This window comes from Pan paniscus, chromosome 16 (assembly GCF_029289425.2).
Source record: "Pan paniscus chromosome 16, NHGRI_mPanPan1-v2.0_pri, whole genome shotgun sequence".
Lineage (NCBI taxonomy): Eukaryota > Metazoa > Chordata > Mammalia > Primates > Hominidae > Pan > Pan paniscus.
This window is the reverse complement of record NC_073265.2, coordinates 45,402,896-45,420,057: the sequence shown is the minus strand read 5'-3', so window position 1 is coordinate 45,420,057 and position 17,162 is coordinate 45,402,896. Positions and strand designations below refer to the sequence as shown.

The 17,162-nt window shown below is 38.1% G+C and overlaps 1 protein-coding gene across 2 annotated transcripts in view; it reads left to right on the top strand.

Annotated features, from left to right (window-relative positions):
- Nucleotides 1-17,162, top strand: part of RFX7 (regulatory factor X7) — a 154,801-nt gene that overhangs the window by 85,986 nt on the left and 51,653 nt on the right. For both annotated transcript variants that reach the window (XM_055099050.2, XM_055099048.2), the window contains exons 4-5: nt 15,033-15,115; nt 16,623-16,745. In XM_055099050.2, coding sequence (XP_054955025.1) covers nt 15,033-15,115; nt 16,623-16,745 — 206 coding nt within the window. The remainder of the gene's footprint in view (nt 1-15,032; nt 15,116-16,622; nt 16,746-17,162) is intronic.

The following is a 17,162-nucleotide window of genomic DNA, read 5'->3' as shown; positions in this document are numbered from 1 at the left end:
ATAGTATCTGCCCTTTTCTGCACTCACCCTAAGGGAAGCCAGTACTTGTGTAACATAATCTTCAATGATGAGTGACCAAGTCTGATGGTCACCTATAAAATCTGGAGGACTCTTGCTCTTGTGGTATTCCAACCAAGTTAGTGGAGATTATCAGGCTAAATACGTCCTGAATTTCTTAAAGATGCCTTACCTACTCCTAAGTTCGTTGAAGCCTTATTCACAGTACCTAAGATACAGAAGCGACCTACGTGTCCATCATCAGATGAATGAATAAAGAAAATGTAATTATACATACACAATGAAGTAGTATTCAGCCTTAAAAGGGGGGAACTTCTGTTATTTACAACAACATGGACTAACCTAGAAGGCATTATACTAAGTGAAATAAGCCAGGCACAGAAAGACAAATAATGCATGATCTCACTTATATATGGAATCGAGAAAGGTTGAACTCACATACGTAGAGAGTAAAATGATGCTTACCAGAGACTGGGAGGTGGCAGGGAGGGATATGGGAAGGGGAGATGTTGATCAAAGGGTACACAGTTTTCGTTAGATAGGAAGAATAAGCTGTAGTGCCCTATTGCACAGAATGGTGTCTATTATAACAATAATGTGTTGTATATTTCAGAATTGTGAAAAGAGTTGTTTTTTGGGTTTTGGGGGTGGGTTGTTTTGTTTTGTTGAGACAGGGTCTTGCTCTGTTACCCAGGCTGTAGTGGCACAATCCTGGCTCACTGCAGCTTTGACCTCTGTGGGCTCAAGCAATTGTACCACTTTAGCCTCCCAAGTAGCTGAGACTACAGGTATGCACCACCACACCAGCTAATTTTTGTATTTTTTGTAAAGATGGGATTTTGCCATATTGCCCAGGGTATGAGAGTAGATTTTAAATGTTTCAGCTACATGAAAAAATATGTGAGGCTGCAGTGATTTGTGATTGTACCACTGCCCTCCAGCCTGGGTGACAGAGTGAGACCCTATCTCTTTAAAAAAAATTTTTTTTCTACTTTAATGTTTTAAATGCCTTACTTTGCCACATCAAATTTTCTATACTTGTTGATAGAATTTGAATTATAAACTCTTCTGCCAAAGATCTGATTTTAAGCAATAACATATTTTTAAAATAATAACATTTACGTAACACTACCTATCATAAGTTTTATATCACAAAAATTATGAGCATTTTGTCGCTGTGTTTTATATTTTGAAATTGATACACAGCTTAAAAAGCTTGCCTAATATTACAAAGCTAATGAGTGGCAAATCTGGAACTCAGATCTGGGTCTTCTAATTCTATATCCTATACCTTACCCACTATAGCTTACTGCTTGATATAGACATCAATTTCAAGTAACAGCTGCTTCATTCATCTATTTTATATATATGTCATATCCTTATTATAGGTCTTATGTAATATGGGTTATTCTTTATTATTAATTTGTCAGTAGGAGACTTGCTTATTAACCTCAGATTTATAAAAGCTTCATCAAAGCTACTTTTATTACTCTGCTAATCAGTTACTGGGTGATATTCTTATATGAGAGGTCTCTATGACATAAGTTCTAGAAGAGTCAGTGAATCATACATTTTGCTGTATGACTATCTTAAGGATAAATTGTTAGGCCAGGCGCAGTGGCTCACGCCTGTAATCCCAGAAATTTGGGAGGCCGAGGCGGGCAGATATGAGGTCAGGAGTTCAAGACCAGCCCGACCAACATGGTGAAACCCCATCTCTACTAAAAATACAAAAATTAACTGGGCGTGGTGGCACGCGCCTATAATCCCAGCTACTCAGGAGGCTGAGGCAGGAGAATGCTTGAACCTGGGAGGTGGAGGTTGCAGTGAGCCAAGATTGTGCCACTGCACTCCAGCCTGGGCAAGAGAGCAAGACTCCGTCTCAAAAATAAAAATTGTTAGGTTTTTTTCCTAAATTAAATACCAACTCAGAGAAAGACGTTTTCATATGCTGAACATAAAAGTGGCATTCTTTTTCATCTGTAATAAAGAATCCCATGATATAAATGTAGCAGAAAAAATCAGTAGAGAAAGTGTGAAATACTCAGTAAGTGATACTGGGACAATTTTTAGTTAGGTCCCTACTTTATATCTTACAGAAAAATAAATTCCAGAGGAATTAAAGGCCCACACATGAAAAACAAAATTTTTAAACTTTAAAAAGAAAATATAGGATACTATCTTTATGACACTGAAATAGGGGAAAATTTCAAAAACAAAAGACCAAAAGCTCAGATTATGAATGAAAAGATTGATAGATTTGACTGCCTGGAAATGACAAACTTCGATATCACAAGACTTCAAAAACAAAGTGAATAGACAGGCTACAACTAGGAGAAGATATTAGCAGCACTTTCAACCACTAGAGGATTAGTATCCAGACTGCCTGATAAATATCCGCATATTTAGATGAGTAAAAGAAATGAATGGGCAGTTCCTTGAACATTGTGGTTCTCCAAGTGTAATCCTCTGACCAGCATTAGCAGCATCTCCTAGGTGCTTGTTAGAAGTCCAGATTTTCAGGTCCCCACTTGAGACCTACTGAATCAGAAACTCTGGAAGTGGGGTCATGCACTCTTTGTTTTAACAAGCTCACTAAGTGAATCTGGTGCATATTAAAATTTTAGAGCTACTCTGTTAAACTCAAATGATAAATAATATGAAAAGATTCAGTCTCATCATCAATCAGAGAAGTATAAAACAATTAGATACTTTTTCATACCCATAAGATTAGCTAAACTTTAAAACTTAAGTTTTAACAAGAATCTGGAGAAATAAATTGTAGTATTGCTATTAGGAACATAAATTGGTATAAGTTTTAGAGAGCAATTTGAAAATATCCAATAAGGTTGACTATATACATTCTTTGTTACCAGACACTTGTACTTTTAAGTTACATACCTTAGGAAAAAACTCTCACACAAGGCCACAAGAGTCACAAATAAAGGATTTCCATTACAGCACCATCTGAAATAGTGAAACTTTGTTATAACATATTGTCTGTCAGTAGAGACATGAACAAACTGTGGTTTTGTTTCATAGAATACTATTTCTATATGCTGTTAAATAGATTAAGTCCAAGATCAGAAGCAAACATGCCAAAAGGTTAGCATCTTGTAAATGTGGACATTGATGCATGCATGTGCACATTCTCTACTGTGTTTGAAATACTTTGTAGTTTTAATTTTTAAAAATTAAATGAGATATTAAAATATTGAAAGAGTTTCAATTTGGCTGTGTCTTATCTTTCAGGATTCTGCCTCAAAGGTGGATTTAGTTTGGACAAACCAGGATCATTATAGTTGAGGGTCGTAACCAGACACTGGAAAACATTTTTTAAAACAATCAGTAAATGCAGATTAATTGAAGATAAGCTGCATACTTTCCTGAGTAAATGCTACGTACGGCCCAAAGTAGAGGAACAGATTGGCATATTGCAGGATCATGTGTGGTAAACTTATTACAGCTGACTTTTTAACCAGTTTTTGGATTTTTTTAAAAGTAAAAGTTAACTGGAAGAGAGCATGAAGGCTGTATATTCTAAACTGGTGCTTATAAACCATTTTTTGCCCATACCCCATTCTGATAAATGTAATTATATTCTTGGTTAATATCATTTGAAATTCAAAATAAGTTAAATACTAATCTAAAAAATGAATGAATGAAAGCCTTTTTTATTATGGGGAGGAGACTTTTTCTTGTTTCCACATTTTTTTTAATATACTTTTTAAGTTCTGGGTTACATGTGCAGAACGTGCAGTTTTGTTACATAGGTATTCATGTGCCCTAGTGCTTTGCTGTACCTATCAACCCGTCACCTACATTAGGTATTTCTCCTAATGTTATCCCTCCCCTAGCCCCACACCCCCCGACGGGCCCCAGTGTGTGATGTTCCCTTCCCTGTGTCCATGTGTTCTCATTGTTCACCTCCCACTTATGAGCGAGAACACGCAGTATTTGGTTTTCTGATCTTGTGATAGTTTGCTGAGAATGACGGTTTCCAGCTTCATCCATGTCCCTGCAAAGGACATGAACTCATCCTTTTTTATGGCTGCATAGTATTCCGTGGTGTATATGTGCCACATTTTCTTAATCCAGTCTATCATTGATAGACATTTGGGTTGGTTCCAAGTCTTTGCTATTGTGAATAGTGCCGCAATAAACATATGTGTGCATGTGCCTTTATTGTAGAATGATTTATGGGTATATGCCCAGTAATATTGCGGGTCAAATGGTATTTCCAGTTCTAGATTCTTGAGGAATCGCCATACTGTCTTCCGCAATGGTTGAACTAATTTACACTCCCACCAACACTGTAAAAGCGTTCTTATTTTTCCACAACCTCTCCAGAATCTGTTGTTTCCTGACTTTTTAATGATCGCCATTCTAACTGCCGTGAGATGGTATCTTATTGTGGTTTTCATTTTCATTTCTCTAGTGACCAGTGATGATGAGCATTTTTCCTATGTCTGTTGGCTGCATAAATGTCTTCTTTCAAGAAGTGTCTGTTCATACCCTTTGCCCATTTTTTGATAGGGTTGTTTTTTTTCTTGTAAGTTTGTTTAAGTTCTTTGTTTCTGGATATTAGTCCTTTGTCAGGTGGATAGATTGCAAAAATTTTCTCCCATTCTGTAGGTTGCCTGTTCACTCTGATGATAGTTTCTTTTGCTGTGCAGAAGCTCTTTAGTTTTAATTAGATCTCACTTGTCAATTCTGGCTTTTGTTGCCATTGCTTTTGGTGTTTTAGACATGAAGTCTTTGCCCATGCCTATGTCCTGAATACTATTGCCCAGGTTTTCTTCTAGGATTTTTATGGTCCTAGGTCTTATGTTTAAGTCTTTGATCCATCTTGAGTTGATTTTTGTAAAAGGTGTAACGAAGGGATCCAGTTTCAGCTTTCTACATATGGCTAGCCAGTTTTCCCAGCACCATTTATTAAATAGGGAATCCTTTCCCCATTGCTTGTTTTTCTCAGGTTTGTCAAAGATCAGATAGTTGTAGATACACGGAGTTATTTCTGAGGGCTCTGTTCTGTTCCATTGGTCTATATATTTGTTTTGGCACCAGTACCATGCTGTTTTGGTTACTGTAGCCTTGTAGTATAGTTTGAAGTCAGGTAGCATGATGCCTCCAGCTTTGTTTGTCCTGCCCAGGATTGTCTTGGCTATGCGGGCTCTTTTTTGGTTCCATATGTAGTTTAAAGTAGTTTTTTCCAATTCTGTGAAGAAAGTCAGTGGTAGCTTGATGGGGATAGCACTGAATCTATAAATTACTTTGGGCAGTATGACCATTTTCATGATATTGATTCTTCCTATCCATGAGCATGGAATATTTTTCCTTTTGTTTGTGTCTTCTCTTATTTCCTTGAGCAGTAGTTTGTAGTTCTCCTTGAAGAAATCCTTCACGTCCCTTGTAAGTTGTATTCCTAGGTATTTTATTCTCTTAGTAGCGATTATGAATGGGAGTTCACTCATGATTTGGCTCTCTGTTATTGGTGTATACAAATGCTTGTGATTTTTGCACACTGATTTTGTATCTTGAGACTTTGCTGAAGTTGCTTATCAGATTAAGGAGATTTTGGGCTGAGATGATGGGGTTTTCTAAATATACAATCATGTCATCTGCAAACAGAGACAATTTGACTTCCTCTCTTCCTATTTGAATACCCTTTATGCTTTGTCTTTCCTGATTGCCCTGGCCAGAACTTCCAATATTATGTTGAATAGGAGTGGTGAGAGAGGGCATCCTTGTCTTGTGCCAGTTTTCAAAGGGAATGCTTCCAGTTTTTGCCCATTCAGTATGATACTGGCTGTGGGTTTGTCATAAATAGCTCTTATTATTTTGAGATAAGTTCCATCAATACCTAGTTTATTGAGAGGTTTTAGCATGAAGGGGTGAATTTTATCGAAGGCCTTTTCTGCATCTATTGAGATAATCATGTGGTTGTTGTCATTGGTTCTTTTTATGTGGATTGGGTTTATGTGGATGGGATTATGTTTATTGATTTATGTGGATGGATTACGTTTGTTGTTTATGTGGATTGGATTTATGTGAATGGATTACGTATATTGATTTGTGTATGGTGAACAAGCCTTGCATCCCAGGGATGAAGCAAACTTGATCATGGTGGATAAGCTTTTTGATGTGCTGCTGGATTCGGTTTGCCTGTATTTTACTGAGGGTTTTCACATCGATGTTCATCAGGGATATTGGCCTGAAATTTTCTTTTTTCGTTGTGTCTCTGCCAGGTTTTGGTACCAGGATGATGCTGGCCTCATAAAATGAGTTAGGGAGGAGTCCCTCTTTTTCTGTTGTTTGGAATAGTTTCAGATGGAATGGTACCAGCTCCTCTTTGTACCTCTGGTAGAATTTGGCTGTGAATCCGTCTGGTCATGGACTTTTTTTGGTTGGTAGGCTATTAATTACTGCCTCAATTTCAGAGCTTGTTATTGGTCTATTCAGGGATTCGACTTCTTTGTGGCTTAGACTTGGGAGGCTGTATATGTCCAGGAGTTTATCCATTTCTTCTAGATTTTCCAGTTTATTTGCATAGAGGTTTTTATAGTATTCTCTGACGGTAGTTTCTATTTCTGTGGGGTCAGTGGTGATATCCCCTATATCATTTTTTTATTGCGTCTATTTGACTCTTCTCTCATTTCTTCTTTATTAATCTGGCTAGTGGTCTATTTTGTTGATTTTTTTTTTTCAAAAAACCAGCACCTGGATTCATTGATTTTTTTTTTTGAAGGGTTTTTTGTGTCTCCATCTCCTTCAGTTCTGCTCTGATCTTAGTTATTTCATGTCTTCTGCTAGTTTTTGAATTTGTTTGCCCTTGCTTCTCTAGTTCTTTTAATTTTGATGTTAGGGTGTCAATTTTAGATCTTTCCTGCTTTCTCTTGTGGGCATTTAGTGCTATAAATTTCCCTCTAAACACTGCTTTAAATGTGTCCCAGAGATTCTGGTATGTTGTGTCTCATTCTCATTGGTTTCAAAGAACATCTTTATTTCTGCCTTCATTTCGTTATTTACCCAGTAGTCATTCAGGAGCAGGTTGTTCAGTTTCCATGTATTTGTACGGATTGGGTAAGTTTCTTAACCCTGAGTTCTACTTTGATTGCACTGTGGTCTGGGAGACTATATGTTATGATTTCCCTTCTTTTGCATTTGCTGAGGAGTGTTTTACTTCCAATTATGTGGTCAGTTTTAGCATAAGTGTGATGAAGTGCTGAGAAGAATGTATACTCTGTTGATTTGGGGTGGAGAGTTCTGTAGATGTCTATTAGGTCCACTTGGTCCAGAGCCGAGTTCAAGTCCTGAATATCCTTGTTAATTTTCTATCTCATTTATCTAATATTGACAGTGGGGTGTTAAAGTCTCCTACTATTATTGTGTGGGAGTCTAAGTCTCTTTATAGGTCTCTAAGAACTTGCTTTATGAATCTGGGTGCTCCTGTATTGGCTGCATATATATTTAGGATAGTTAGCTCTTCTTGCTGCATTTTTCCCTTTACCATTATGTAATGCCCTTCTTTGTCTCTTTTGATCTTTGTTGGTTTAAAGTCTGTTTTATCAGAGACCAGGATTGCAACCCCTACTTTTTTTTGCTTTCCATTTGCTTGGTGGATCTTCCTCCATCCCTTTATTTGAGCCTATGTGTGTCTTTGCACATGAGATAGGTCTCCTGAATACAGCACACTGATGGGTCTTGACTCTTTATCTAATTTGCCAGTCTGTGTCTTTTAATTGGGGCATTTAGCTTATTTACATTTAAGGTTAATATTGTTATGTGTGAATTTGATCCTGTCGTTATGATGCTGTCTGGTTGTTTTGCCCGTTAGTTAATGCAGTTTCTTCATAGTGTCGATTTTCTTTACAATTTGGTATGTTTTTGCAGTGGCTGGTACCAGTTATTCCTTTCCATGTTTAGTGCTTCTTTCAGGACCTCTTGTAAGGCAGGTCTGGCAGTGACAGAATCCCTCAGCATTTGCTTGTCTGTAAAGGATTTTATTTCTCCTTCACTTATGAAGCTTAGTTTGGCTGGATATGAAATTCTGGGTTGAAAATTCTTTTCTTTAAGAATGTTGAATATTGGCTCCCACTCTCTTCTGGCTTGTAGGGTTTCTGCCGAGAGAGCTGCTGTTAGTCTGATGGGCTTCCCTTTGTGGGTAACCTGACCTTTCTGTCTGGCTGCCCTTACCATTTTTTATTTCATTTCAACCTTGGTGAATCTGACGATTATGTGTCTTGGGGTTGCTCTTCTCGAGGAGTATCTTTGTGGTGTTCTCTGTATTTCCTAAATTTGAATGTTGGCCTGTCTTGCTCGGTTGGAGAAGTTCTGGATAATATCCTGAAGAGTGTTTTCCAACCTAGTTCCATTCTCCCTGTCACTTTCAGGTATACCAATCAAATGTAGATTTGGTCTTTTCACGTAGTCCCATATTTCTTGGAGGCTTGACTCGTACCTTTTTTTTCCCCTCTAATCTTGTCTTCTCGCTTTATTTCATTAAGTTGATCTTCAGCTGATATCCTTTCTTCTGGTTGATCGATTTGGCTATTAATACTTGTGTATGCTACACGAAGTTCTCGTGCTGTGTTTTTCAGCTCCATCAGGTCATTTATGTTCTTCTCTACCTTGGTTATTCTAGTTAGCAATTCGACTAACCTTTTTTCAAGGTTATTAGCTTCCTTGCATTGGGTTAGAACCTGCTGCTTTAGCTCAAAGTTGTTCGTTATTACCCACCTTCTGAAGCCTACTTTTGTCAGTTCTTCAAACTCATTCTGCATCCAATTTTGTTCCCTTGCTGGCGAGGGGTTGTGATCCTTTGGAGGAGGAAAGGCATTCTGGTTTTTGGAATTGTTAGCCGTTTTGCGCTGGTTTTCCCCCATCTTTGTGGATTTATCTACCTTTTGTCTTTGATGTTGGTGACCTTCCAGTGGGGTCTTTGAGTGGATGTGTTAACTCCCGACCCTGTTTGTCTGGGTATCACCAGCAGAGGCTGCAGAGCAGCAATGATTGCTGCCTGTTGTTTCCTCTGGAAGCTGCGACCCAGCGGAGCACCTGCCAGATGCCAGCCAGAGCTCTCCTGTATGAGGTGTCTGTCGGCCCCATCTGGGAGGTGTCTCCTAGTCAGTATACACAGGGGTCAGGGACCCACTTGAGGAGACAGACTGACCCTTAGCAGAGCTGGAACGCTGCACTGGGAGTTCTGCTGCTCTCTTCAGAGCCATCAGGCAGGGATGTTTAAGTCTGCTATAAGCCACTGACTGGGGCTGCTGCCTGTTTTACAGAGATGCCCTGTCCAGAGAGGGGCAATCAGGCAGTCTGGCCACCGCAGCCTTGCTGAGCTGCAGTGGGCTCCACCCAGTTTGAACTTCCCAGCAGCTTTGTTTATCCTGTGGCTGTAAGACTGCCTACTCAAGCTTCAGCAATGGCCGACCCCCCCGCCCCACTCCGCAACCCCCCGACCAAGCTCGACTGTCCCAGGTGCATCTCGGATTGCTGCTGTGCTGGCAGCGAGAATTTCAAGCCAGCGGATCTTAGTTTCCTGGGCTCCGTGGGAGTGGGACCCGCTGAGCCAGACCACTTGACTCCCTGGCTTCAGCGCCCCTTTCCAGGGGAGTAAATGGTTCTGTCTTAGTGGCATTCCACATGCCACTGGGGTATGGCAAAGAAGGAAAAAAAAAAAGCTCCTGCATCTAGTTCGGTGTCTGCCCAATTGGCCAGCCAGTTCTGTGCTTGAAACCCAGGGCCCTGGTAGGGTAGTCACCAGAGGGAATCTCCTGGTTTGTGGGTTATGAAGACCATGGGACAAGCGCAGTGTCTGTGCTGGAGTTCTTCAGGCTCAGTCCCTCACAGCTTCCCTTGGGTAGGGGGGAAAATTCCCCGACACCTTGTGCTTCCCAGGTGAAGTGACGCCCCACCCTGCTTCGGCTCGCCCTCCGTGGGCTGCACACACATTCCAACCAGTCCCAGTGAGATGAACCAGGTACCTCAGTTGGAAATGCAGACATCACCCGCCTTCTGCATCAGTCTCGCTGGGAATTGCAGACCGGTGCTGTTCCTGTCTGTTTCCACATTTTTATCTGCATATGTAAAAAGGATCCTTCAGTTTCCTCAAAAGTGCTAGAGGAAAGAGTCTAATTTTTATATTAATCAGGATGGGCTAATCTATGATGTTGTAACTAAGCCTGAAATATCAGTGGCCTAACCACAAAAATGTATTTTCATTCGCATCATATGCAGCAGAAATCACTGAAGACCACTGTTCCAAATAATCCCTCAGAACCAACATTGACAGGAAGGCCGACATGTTATAGCTTCACCAGTGCAACACATGGCTTCCAAGGTGCCACAGAGGGGGAAATGGGATGGGGTGACACATTGATTTTTTTTTTTTTTTTTTTTTTTTTTTTTGAGACGGAGTCTCACTCTGTCGCTGAGGCTGGAGTGCAGTGGCGCAATCTCAGCTCACTGCAAGCTCCGCCTTCCGGGTTCACACCATTCTCCTGCCTCAGCCTCCCAAGTAGCTGGGACTACAGGCTCCCACCACCACGCCTGGCTAATTTTCTTTGTATTTTTAGTAGAGATGGGGTTTCACCGTGTTAGCCAGGATGGTCTCAATCTCCTGACTTCATGATCCGCCCACCTCAGCCTCCCAAAGTTCTGGGATTACAGGCTTGAGCCACTGCCCCCGGCTGACACATTGATTCTTAACTGTCAGCTGAGTAGTGAATTACATCACTGTGATCAGATTCATAATAATCACATGACTACAAGCTAACTGCAAAGTGGACTGAGAAATGTAGGTGAGCAGATGGAATACTGTCTCTGTCCCATGTTTTCTTCACCTCTACACTTGCACCTCATAGAAAGAATTAGCTTCATGTTACTAGTTCTTACGTCAGTATTTTTTGTCAACCAAAGTTTTAGAAGGGAAGGGGGTTGCGTGGCAGGATTCAAACACCAAAGTCCACCTTCAACCTCCAAAAGCAACTTGATCTTACACTATGCCTTCATTTTCCCCTTGATCACATAATATAAAAATGAATGTTGAATCTGATTGTTTGCTACAGGCTTTTCTGTCCAGAATGTGAAAGGTCAAAGTACCATCTCAATCGTCATTAAGTTTGTAGCATTGTTGTGCTTTCATAGCTAAAAGTTCAGAAAAACCGTCTTCATAAATCTATGCTTATGAAAATGGGATGATGACATGCAAGGTCGGCTCACTTGCTGGAAATAACCAAGGATATTTTATGAAAATTCTCCAAAATTGTTTCCTGCAATGTGTTTGACATATAAATCAAACTTGAGTTCAAAGATTCCTTTTTAATATCTTTTTGCAAAGATTGAAGTGCATGAGAAAGAGGTCTTTTAAGTTTTCAGGCAAGATCTTCAACTGCAATAGTATGAAATTATCAGCTACCTCATTCAAAAGACTTGAATAATATTTGAGGTTCTGCCTAAATTTGAAACCGTTTTCACTAGCTTTTCTTTGAGAACTTCTTCAACTCAAGTAAGTGAAGACTTTTAAGTCTACAGATGTTGTTTGTCATTTAAGTTTCACTTCGAATCATCAGATATGTTTTCCAAATGTGCAAATCTCTGTTAAAAATTAGAGTTTTTAGGCTGGGCATGGTGGCTCACGCCTGTAATCCCAGCACTTTGGGAGGCCGAGGCAGGCGGATCATGAGGTCAGGAGATCGAGACCATCCTCGCTAACACGGTGAAACCCTGTGTCTACTAAAAATGCAAAAAATTGGCTGGGCCTGGTGGCAGGTGCCAGTAGTCCCAGCTGCTCGGAAGGCTGAGTCAGGAGAATGGTGTGAACCCGGGGGGCAGAGCTTGCAGTGAGCTGAGATTGCACCACTGCACTCCAGCCTGGGCAACAGAGCAAGACTCCACCTCAAAAAAAAAAAAAAATTAGATTTTTTATTGTAGTAAAATATACATAGCATAAAATTTACCATTAGTGATATTTAGTACATTAACTGTGTTGTACAAGTACCATCTGAATCTAGTTTCAAAACCTTTTCCTCACCCCAAAAGGAAACTCAGTACCCTTTAAGCAGTCATCTGCCTCTGGGAAACACTAAGCTGCTTTCTGTCCCTAGGGATTTGCCTATTTTGGATATTTAATATAAACAGAATCACATGATATGTGTCTGGCTTCTTTCACTTAGCACAATGTTTTCAAGGTTCATCCATGTTGTAGCATGTATCAGTACTCCATTCCTTTTATGGCTAAATAAAAAATTATAATTTTTAAAGTTTATGAAGTTGGTCTTTTCTCTGGTGCTCCAAAAATAGAATACCATTATGATTTATTTTATAAATCCAGCCAAAGGAATTTTTTTTTGACCACCAACGAATTTCAACATAGAACAGAAAACTTTTAATTCTTATCATTTAAATTGTCATAAAGCATATCAAATAATCAGATGTTTAACATACTTGCCACATGATACTCTTGCCTTGACAATCAAGCAAGGTTAGGGTCTTCTCCTAAACCAGTGAGCATTGTTTCAGAAGCCACTAATTAGCAGTGGATGACACAGTATATCCAAAACCAGAAATCTTGATGGTGAGCCCAGCCTTGCTGGACTGAAATGCCATCACTATACACTTGGGTCATTTTTTTTGTTTGCTTTATAGAATTTTGTTATTATCAGTTTTCATGCTGCTCTCCAAATTTTTTCTTCTATGTGTTGTACCCCATATGGCAATGAAAACAGTAATTGAACAGTTACAAGTTTTCATTGTTTTAAAAAAATTAGGACACTGACTTTAATCTTTTTCAAAACTTTTTTTTGCCATCTTCTAAATCATCTCTTTGGTGCTTAATACTAATTTAGAACATCTTCTGAAATTTCTTCTATGTTCTGGAATTTCTTTTCTATTCTTTTTTCCAGTATATTTAAAATTTGAAAGCTATATAGAATCCAAGGTTTCTCCAACAGTAGGAGATTTTTTTCTTTATGATCAAAAATGATATTTTTATTACACTTTCTCAGACATGGCTCATAATATTAGGTATTTTATTATTATAACCTTCTCTTAATTTAATATGATTGGCATTGTTGTGATTAAGTGGGTGATGTTAATAATATTTGACAGTAGTTCATACCTAGCATCCCAGCACTTTGGGAGGCAGGAGGATCACTTGAGGCCAGGCAGGAATTCCAGACCAGCCTAGGCAACAATTTTGTAGCAACAAGCTACAAAAAATAAATTAAAAAATTATGTGGCTGTGGTGGCACGCACCTCTGGCCCCAACTACTTGGGAGGCTGAGGTGGGATGATCAGTTGAGCAGGAGTTTGAGGCTGCAGTGAGCTATGATTAAGCCACTGCAATTCAATCTGGGCAACAGAGTGAGACTCTCTTAAAAAAAACAATTTGACAAAAAAAAAATTTCAGGAACCATATTTAAGACATTAAAGTGGGGTGACATCGGAGGTAGGAAAACCAGCTGGTTAGACATTTTAGAAATTTAAGTGTCATTAAAAGTTCATTAAGGGCAAGAACTGTGGTGGTGGTGGTGTTCATCTTTGTTGTATTGTTCACTCTTTGTATGATTTGTGATATATAGTATAGGTTCATAGTTATTTTATGCCACTTGTGGAACATAGCAGAAAACAAAAGTAATGGATAAGCAAACGAATTATCCTTATTGTTGAAAGAAAGGCAGCTGAAGACCTAGACTACTGTGGTGGCAGTGAAAAATCGAGACTGGAAGAAGATGGGACAGAGTGTTAGAGGGCTAAATAAAGGATTAATGTGGAATGCACCAAGAGAAAAAGAGTTAAACACACTCCCAAACTGAACACTGTGGAAACTAGAGAAAAGAAGGTGATGATAAGTAGCAATTAAGAAGAGAATGTGTGTTTGTTTTCTTTGAGGGGAGAGCTACACAAGGGTATAGCTGATATTATTAGGTATTGGAGCAAGAGCCAATTGGAAAATACCTGTAGGCCATGGGATTTTAAAAATGTAAATTTGGGAGCTATTTGCATGTGATTGATTAAATCATTATGTGGATGGATTCTAAGATTAAACTTTTGTGGATATCTTCTGATAAGACTAAGAATAGGCTTGGTTATATCATGTTAAGTATTTTCAAAAACTGAATCTCTGTTTAAACTGTGCTTTATTAAGTAAGAATAAATTCTACCAGGAATGCCAGTAATCTGTCCACATTTTTCATTGCAATGGAATTTTGCTTAGATTGGGCTACCAGAATTTTACTATGAATATTTTTATTATAATAGGATTTGTGGCACATTTGAAGCCATTATGGCAAACTGAGTTTAGAAGAAAGGTAGGAAGGCAAAAATTATTTTAAAGGTTACATTTAGAGACAAAATGACATAGTTGCAGAACAGTAGCAGTAGAAAATCTTACAAGTAGATTCTCTAAATAGCTACTGTTGGCAAGCCAACAAATAATTACATCTGTAAGGTCTGGAAAGAGTTACTGGTTTTATTTCAGTGTTTTTAACCTCAGTTCCATCCACAGGTAAGAGTAGCACCATCAGTCACATGTTCTAAATATTTGAAAATTAGAAACGGATTCTAGAAATTATGTCATTCATTTTATAGTTCTACAGAAAATTTGCTGTAAAAGTGCTGAAAACCTCATAGCCAGTTAACGGTTAGTGAACTAATAACTGTTTCTCTTGATTCCTGGTCCAGTACTTGTCCTATAGGACAAGTAAAACCCTCCTTCTTTAAATGTGATTAAAAATGAGAAGCTTTTTTTGAGCCTTGGTCAATAATTCTATTTATGCCCATGATGTAAGAACTAATAGGGAAGTGCCATTTTCTTTTATTAAATTTTTGTATGCAATAAATTTATCAAATAACCTCATTGTATTATTTTAGTGATGAGAAAAGACAAATGATTCATCTGTTTTAAATTTAAATAGTCATTATCGTTTAGGGAGATGTTAGTAAATTTTGTTTGGGGAAAAATGAGTGTTTTTTAAAAATGATCTTTCTTTTTAATCCTTTGTAAATAGCAAGAAGTTGAGAAGTTTACAGACCTAGAGAAACTCTACCTCTACCTTCAGCTGCCTTCTGGTCTCAGCAATGGAGAGAAAAGGTATATCTATTCTTGTCTTTGCTATAATTATGCTGTTTATAGGATGTCCCTAGGATATATGTGAGGTGTGTATGTTTTGGTTGTTAGAGTTTTTGCAATATTCCTGAAATCATTAGAAAACATACTGGCAAAACAATACATCATTTTAGTCTTTGGTGATATTTGGTTAAGTATTTACTTGCAGTTTTTGTTAATTTATTTGTGCAATTGGGTAAATGCTATGACATGCAATTTGGGTTTTGTTTCATAGACAGATGAATATGTTTATGCAGTGTGAGGGATTGTGAAAATTGAACAGAAAACCAAAGAATAAACAGATAAGTATCATAAGGAATAAGGTATAAGAGTTTTTTTAGGTACTATCAGATAAACACATCATAGAATATAAAACAGAAAATGAAGTGAAATTGCCTGTATGAAACATGAATTCATAAATGTAAGGTGTGTTAAGTGCTTGGGGTATTACTATAGTTTCATCATTAAAAATTATAGAAACTGTGGAGAGAAGCTGTTCATTCAGTCATTCTAATTTTTAAGAGTTTCCTTAACCTTTTAAGTATTTCTCAGAATCATCTCATTCATATAAATTATGCTTATCATTCTATTTTTTAAAACTGTATATAGAAATAAATGAAATGCAAATTATTTGAGTTTTATCTTTTTTTCCCTCAGACCAACTTTTATCACTGTTTTAATCATGTTATATCCTAGACACTTGCTCAGTGTTTTCTTTGAAATTAAATAAATTATTCTTACAGATAGCTGAGATGGATGTCACAATCAGTAGAGTAGCTTCCCTTATCCTATCTTTGGTGTCCATTTCGATATTTATTTATAAGTAATACTTCCATATAGTAAAAGTTTACAGTGTTTAATGGATATGTCAGGCTGAGGCAGGGAGCCTGGCTTTAGGAAGGATTGTAGGGGGAGATTTGTTTGTTCAGGATCTCTCTGGTGCAAATTCCATTCTGGAGCACAGAATGCTTTAGTAAGATTTCCAAGTAGTTATATATACATATATATATATATGTGTGTGTGTGTGTGTGTGTGTGTGTATGTATATATGTATATGTATGGGTATACATGTATATATATGTGTGTGTATATATATATATTATTTGAGAATGCTGAGCAAATAGAAATAAGCAATTTTTATATAATTTTGTTTTAAAGTTTGATGATTTATTTGGTAAGTGTAGGCAAATGGACAGGTAAGTACATGAGCAGATATCCACTTAAAAGTGATTTTTGACCAAAACAAATACTTTGTCAGTGCTCTATCACCTGCATGGGGAGGGATGGAGCAGGGCAGTAACTTCAGTCTTACACTAGCTATAGAAAACAGCTCACAACCATAGGTGGACAATTATCTACTAGATGTCCTAAGTTTGGTTTGGTCATTTATAGTGTATTTGTATACAGTTCTTTAGTGGAACATTTAGGCCTAGCTCAAAAATTGTTAATGAATTGCTGTCTGGTCAGCTAAAACATGTTTTCATTCTATTAGTGATCAGAATGCCATGTCATCTAGTCGGGCACAACAAATGCATGCCTTTTCCTGGATTCGGAATACCCTAGAGGAACATCCGGAGACTTCACTGCCCAAACAGGAAGTCTATGATGAGTACAAGTAAGTAGTATGTGTAATATGGCATGCTGATATATTAAAGAGGTAAAATACTATACTTGGCCATAGTGATTTGTTTTATTATTGGTGAATATCAAGCTGGTATATGGGAATTACACTTAGAAATCTCTTAAGATTCATTCCAGCTCTAAGCTTCTGTAGTAGCACTTATAATAAAGGGGGGCAGGATTAATGAATAAAAGGATTTCTGTAGAGTTCTTCAGGATGACAGGAGGGAGGTCAGAGAGTGCAAGGACAGTGGTGTAGGATTGGTGAATAAAAGGATTCCTATAGAATTCTTAGGTATGATAGGAGTGTGTATCTGGGGTTAGAGAGTGGAAGGCAATAAATAAATCAATACATAAGGCGAAACTAAAACATGATTTTTTACTTGGACTTTTTAAAGGCCCTTTTCATGAA